Source organism: Oncorhynchus keta, chromosome 12 (assembly GCF_023373465.1).
Source record: "Oncorhynchus keta strain PuntledgeMale-10-30-2019 chromosome 12, Oket_V2, whole genome shotgun sequence".
Taxonomy (NCBI): Eukaryota; Metazoa; Chordata; class Actinopteri; order Salmoniformes; family Salmonidae; genus Oncorhynchus; species Oncorhynchus keta.
In genome coordinates this window covers 47,410,961-47,417,671 of record NC_068432.1, presented here as the reverse complement: position 1 = coordinate 47,417,671, position 6,711 = coordinate 47,410,961, and the positions used below count along the sequence as shown (strand labels likewise).

The 6,711-nt window shown below is 56.8% G+C and overlaps 1 protein-coding gene across 1 annotated transcript; it reads right to left on the bottom strand.

The window, feature by feature from the left end:
• Window positions 1-3,454: 3,454 nt before the first annotated feature.
• LOC127906516 (uncharacterized) lies at window positions 3,455-6,508 on the bottom strand. The gene is made up of 2 exons (XM_052458740.1): window positions 5,161-6,508; window positions 3,455-4,404 (listed from the first exon to the last, which is right to left on the bottom strand). Exons 1-2 carry the CDS (start codon window positions 6,506-6,508, stop codon window positions 3,455-3,457), a joined length of 2,298 nt encoding a protein of 765 aa, XP_052314700.1.
• Between the last annotated feature and the right edge of the window lie 203 nt (window positions 6,509-6,711).

Sequence of the window (6,711 nt, the reverse complement as noted above, 5' to 3'; positions counted from 1 at the left end):
AGTTGTTTGACCAGGACGCCCTGGCACAGGAACCATCATCACTCTGTGGTTGTTTGACCAGGACGCCCTGGCACAGGAACCATCATCACTCTGTGGTTGTTTGACCAGGACGCCCTGGCACAGGAACCATAGTCACTCTGTAGTTGTTTGACCAGGACGCCCTGGCACAGGAACCATCATCACTCTGTAGTTGTTTGACCAGGACACCCTGGCACAGGAACCATCATCACTCTGTAGTTGTTTGACCAGGACGCCCTGGCACAGGAACCATAGTCACTCTGTGGTTGTTTGACCAGGACACCCTGGCACAGGAACCATCATCACTCTGTAGTTGTTTGACCAGGACGCCCTGGCACAGGAACCATAGTCACTCTGTGGTTGTTTGACCAGGACACCCTGGCACAGGAACCATCATCACTCTGTGGTTGTTTGACCAGGACGCCCTGGCACAGGAACAATAGTCACTCTGTGGTTGTTTGACCAGGAAACCCTTGCACAGGAACCATCATCACTCTGTAGTTGTTTGACCAGGACGCCCTGGCACAGGAACCATCATCACTCTGTAGTTGTTTGACCAGGACACCCTGGCACAGGAACCATCATCACTCTGTAGTTGTTTGACCAGGACGCCCTGGCACAGGAACCATCATCACTCTGTGGTTGTTTGACCAGGACGCCCTGGCACAGGAACCATCATCACTCTGTAGTTGTTTGACCAGGACGCCCTGGCACAGGAACCATCATCACTCTGTAGTTGTTTGACCAGGACGCCCTGGCACAGGAACCATCATCACTCTGTGGTTGTTTGACCAGGACGCCCTGGCACAGGAACCATCATCACTCTGTAGTTGTTTGACCAGGACGCCCTGGCACAGGAACCATCATCACTCTGTAGTTGTTTGACCAGGACACCCTGGCACAGGAACCATAGTCACTCTGTGGTTGTTTGACCAGGACGCCCTGGCACAGGAACCATAGTCACTCTGTGGTTGTTTGACCAGGACACCCTGGCACAGGAACCATAGTCACTCTGTGGTTGTTTGACCAGGACGCCCTGGCACAGGAACCATCATCACTCTGTGGTTGTTTGACCAGGACGCCCTGGCACAGGAACCATAGTCACTCTGTGGTTGTTTGACCAGGACGCCCTGGCACAGGAACCATCATCACTCTGTGGTTGTTTGACCAGGATGCCCTGGCACAGGAACCATCATCACTCTGTAGTTGTTTGACCAGGACGCCCTGGCACAGGAACCATCATCACTCTGTGGTTGTTTGACCAGGACACCCTGGCACAGGAACCATCATCACTCTGTAGTTGTTTGACCAGGATGCCCTGGCACAGGAACCATAGTCACTCTGTGGTTGTTTGACCAGGACACCCTGGCACAGGAACCATAGTCACTCTGTGGTTGTTTGACCAGGACGCCCTGGCACAGGAACCATAGTCACTCTGTGGTTGTTTGACCAGGACGCCCTGGGAACCATCAGGAACCATCATCACTCTGTGGTTGTTTGACCAGGACACCCTGGCACAGGAACCATCATCACTCTGTAGTTGTTTGACCAGGATGCCCTGGCACAGGAACCATCATCACTCTGTAGTTGTTTGACCAGGATGCCCTGGCACAGGAACCATCATCACTCTGTGGTTGTTTGACCAGGACACCCTGGCACAGGAACCATCATCACTCTGTAGTTGTTTGACCAGGACGCCCTGGCACAGGAACCATAGTCACTCTGTGGTTGTTTGACCAGGACACCCTGGCACAGGAACCATCATCACTCTGTGGTTGTTTGACCAGGACGCCCTGGCACAGGAACAATAGTCACTCTGTGGTTGTTTGACCAGGAAACCCTGGCACAGGAACCATCATCACTCTGTAGTTGTTTGACCAGGACGCCCTGGCACAGGAACCATCATCACTCTGTAGTTGTTTGACCAGGACACCCTGGCACAGGAACCATCATCACTCTGTAGTTGTTTGACCAGGACGCCCTGGCACAGGAACCATAGTCACTCTGTGGTTGTTTGACCAGGACACCCTGGCACAGGAACCATCATCACTCTGTAGTTGTTTGACCAGGACGACCTGGCACAGGAACCATCATCACTCTGTGGTTGTTTGACCAGGACACCCTGGCACAGGAACCATCATCACTCTGTTGTTGTTTGACCAGGACGCCCTGGCACAGGAACCATCATCACTCTGCAGTTGTTTGACCAGGACGCCCTGGCACAGGAACCATCATCACTCTGCAGTTGTTTGACCAGGACGCCCTGGCACAGGGACCATCATCACTCTGTAGTTGTTTGACCAGGACGCCCTGGCACAGGAACCATCATCACTCTGTAGTTGTCTGACCAGGACACCCTGGCACAGGAACCATAGTCACTCTGTGGTTGTTTGACCAGGACGCCCTGGCACAGGAACCATAGTCACTCTGTGGTTGTTTGACCAGGACACCCTGGCACAGGAACCATAGTCACTCTGTGGTTGTTTGACCAGGACGCGCTGGCACAGAAACCATCATCACTCTGTGGTTGTTTGACCAGGACGCCCTGGCACAGGAACAATAGTCACTCTGTGGTTGTTTGACCAGGACGCCCTGGCACAGGAACCATCATCACTCTGTGGTTGTTTGACCAGGATGCCCTGGCACAGGAACCATCATCACTCTGTAGTTGTTTGACCAGGACGCCCTGGCACAGGAACCATCATCACTCTGTGGTTGTTTGACCAGGACACCCTGGCACAGGAACCATCATCACTCTGTAGTTGTTTGACCAGGATGCCCTGGCACAGGAACCATAGTCACTCTGTGGTTGTTTGACCAGGACACCCTGGCACAGGAACCATCATCACTCTGTGGTTGTTTGACCAGGACGCCCTGGCACAGGAACCATAGTCACTCTGTGGTTGTTTGACCAGGACGCCCTGGCACAGGAACCATCATCACTCTGTGGTTGTTTGACCAGGACACCCTGGCACAGGAACCATCATCACTCTGTAGTTGTTTGACCAGGATGCCCTGGCACAGGAACCATCATCACTCTGTAGTTGTTTGACCAGGATGCCCTGGCACAGGAACCATAGTCACTCTGTGGTTGTTTGACCAGGACACCCTGGCACAGGAACCATAGTCACTCTGTGGTTGTTTGACCAGGACGCCCTGGCACAGGAACCATCATCACTCTGTGGTTGTTTGACCAGGACACCCTGGCACAGGAACCATCATCATTCTGTAGTTGTTTGACCAGGATGCCCTGGCACAGGAACCATCATCACTCTGTAGTTGTTTGACCAAGATGCCCTGGCACAGGAACCATCATCACTCTGTAGTTGTTTGATCTGGACCCTCTGGCATTTATATCTCTCAACATTAAAGGCTACTCATGTTTCTACTGTATAACAAAAAGGGGGCCTACGGTTCAGGGTTCGTAGCCTAGTGGTTAGAGGGTGAGACAGGGGTGATAGCTCTGAGACAGGGGTGAGGGCTCTGAGACAGGGGTGATGGTGAGGGCTCTGAGACAGGGGTGAGGGCTCTGAGACAGGGGTGAGGGCTCTGAGACAGGGGTGATGGTAAGGGCTCTGAGACAGGGGTGATAGCTCTGAGACAGGGGTGAGGGTTCTGAGACAGGTGTGATAGCTCTGAGACAGGGGTGAGGGCTCTGAGACAGGTGTGATAGCTCTGAGACAGGGGTGAGGGTTCTGAGACAGGTGTGATGGTAAGGGCTCTGAGACAGGGGTGAGGGCTCTGAGACAGGTGTGATAGCTCTGAGACAGGGGTGAGGGTTCTGAGACAGGTGTGATGGTAAGGGCTCTGAGACAGGGGTGAGGGTTCTGAGACAGGTGTGATAGCTCTGAGACAGGGGTGAGGGTTCTGAGACAGGTGTGATAGCTCTGAGACAGGGGTGAGGGTTCTGAGACAGGGGTGATGGTAAGGGCTCTGAGACAGGGGTGAGGGCTCTGAGACAGGTGTGATAGCTCTGAGACAGGGGTGAGGGTTCTGAGACAGGTGTGATAGCTCTGAGACAGGGGTGAGGGCTCTGAGACAGGTGTGATAGCTCTGAGACAGGGGTGAGGGTTCTGAGACAGGTGTGATGGTAAGGGCTCTGAGACAGGGGTGAGGGCTCTGAGACAGGGGTGAGGGCTCTGAGACAGGGGTGAGGGCTTTGAGACAGGGGTGAGGGCTCTGAGACAGGGGTGAGGGCTCTGAGACAGGGGTGAGGGCTCTGAGACAGGGTTGAGGGCTCTGAGACAGGGGTGAGGACTCTGAGACAGGTGTGATGGTAAGGGCTCTGAGACAGGGGTGAGGGTTCTGAGACAGGGGTGAGGGCTCTGAGACAGGTGTGGTGGTAAGGGCTCTGAGACAGGGGTGAGGGAGAGATGGGTGAGATCTCTGAGACAAGGGTGAGGGAGAGATGGGTGAGATCTCTGAGACAGGGGTGAGGGAGAGATGGGTGAGACCTCTGAGACAGGGGTGAGGGGAAGACAGGGGTGTGAGCGAGAGAGGGTTGAGGGTGAGACAGGAGTGAGTGTGAGACAAGGGTGAGGGGGAGACAGGGGTGAGGGTGGAGGGTGGATGCTCTGAGACAGGGGTTGGGGGCTTGGGTAAGTGCTCAGACCGAGGGTGCTAAAACGACCCAACCACAACACACTGACACCCGGGTGACTTTATTTGAATTGACATCAGTGTCCTCTCTGAATCCCTGATCTGAAAGTAATGGTTTTAAAACATGTGCCCATCGCTCGTCTGAGACTTGGTGGGTTCATCTCCAGCCAAACAGCGTTCCACACGCCGCTGAGAGACGCTTGGGTTATAGCATGGTAATGTACATTTACGCTTGGGTTATAGCATGGTAATGTACATTTCCGCTTGGGTTATAGCATGGTGATGTACATTTACGCTTGGGTTATAGCATGGTAATGTACATTTACGCTTGGTTATAGCATGGTGATGTACATTTAAAATGAACACTTCCCCTTCATATGTTTCATGGATTCATTGTTGTTATATTCCATTTGATCATACCAACCTTGAGGCTCGGGCTACTCTCCTTGTAATTACAGATGTAAATATGTTTATTTTTCTACGCTATGCGCCTGTGAATGTATTTCCGTCTGTGGCAATGGATAGTTGATTGTGTCTATTGACCCAATATATTGTCGAGGGTGTAGGGTGTAGGGTGGAGGGTGTAGGGTGGAGGGTGTAGGGTGGAGGGTGTGTGGCGGAGGGTGTGGGGTGGAGGGTGTAGGGCGGAGGGTGTAGGGTGGAGGGTGTAGGGTGTAGGGTGGAGGGTGTGGGACGGAGGGTGTAGGGCGGAGGGTGTGGGACGGAGGGTGTGGGGCGGAGGGTGTGGGGCGGAGGTTGTAGGGTGGAGGTTGTGGGGGCGGAGGGTGTGGGACGGAGGGTGTGGGACGGAGGGTGTGGGGGCGGAGGGTGTGGGGGCGGAGGATGTAGGGTGGAGGGTGTGGGGCGGAGGGTGTAGGGTGGAGGGTGTAGGGTGGCGGGTGTGGGGGCGGAGGGTGTAGGGTGGAGGGTGTAGGGTGGAGGGTGTGGGGGCGGAGGGTGTAGGGTGGAGGGTGTGGGGGCGGAGGGTGTAGGGGCGGAGGTGTAGGGCGGAGGGTGTAGGGTGTAGGGTGGCGGGTGTGGGGCGGAGGGTGTAGGGTGGAGGGTGTAGGGTGGAGGGTGTGGGGCGGAGGGTGTAGGGTGGAGGGTGTAGGTTGGAGGGTGTGGGGCGGAGGGTGTAGGGTGTGGGGCGGAGGGTGTAGGGTGGAGGGTGTGGGGGCGGAGGGTGAAGGGTGGAGGGTGTAGGGTGTAGGGGGAGGGTTTGGGACGGAGGATGTAGGGCGGAGGGTGTGGGACGGAGGGTGTGGGGCAGAGGGTGTAGGGTGGAGGTTGTAGGGTGGAGGTTGTGGGGGCGGAGGGTGTGGGACAGAGGGTGTGGGGGCGGAGGGTGTGGGGCGGAGGGTGTAGGGTGGAGGGTGTGGGGGCGGAGGGTGTAGGGTGGAGGGTGTAGGGTGGAGGGTGGAGGGTGTAGGGTGGAGGGTGTGGGGGCGGAGGGTGTAGGGTGGAGGGTGTAGGGTGGAGGGTGTGGGGGCGGAGGGTGTAGGGTGGAGGGTGTAGGTTGGAGGGTGTGGGGCTGAGGGTGTAGGGCGGAGGGTGGGGCGGAGGGTGTAGGGTGGAGGGTGTGGGGGCGGAGGGTGTGGGGCGGAGGGTGTAGGGTGGAGGGTGGAGGGTGTAGGGTGGAGGTTGTGGGGAGGATGGTGTAGGGTGGAGGGGTGTAGGGTTGAGGGTGTGGGACGGAGGGTGTGGGGCGGAGGGTGTAGGGTGGAGGGTGTGGGGGCGGAGGGTGTGGGGCGGAGGGTGTAGGGTGGAGGTTGTGGGGCGAAGGGTGTAGGGGCGGAGGGTGTGGGACGGAGGGTGTGGGGTGGAGGGTGTAGGGTGGAGGTTGTGGGGCGGAGGGTGTGGGACGGAGGGTGTGGGACGGAGGGTGTAACATGGAGGGTGTGGGGCGGAGGGTGTAGGGCGGAGGGTGTAGGGTGTAGGGTGGAGGGTGTAGGGCGGAGGGTGTAGGGTGGAGGGTGTGGGGGCGGAGGGTGGAGGGTGTGGAGCGGAGGGTGTAGGGTGGAGGGTGTGGGGCGGAGGGTGTGGGACGGAGGGTGTGGGACGGAGGGTGTGGGACGGAGGGTTGTTTTGGTGAGT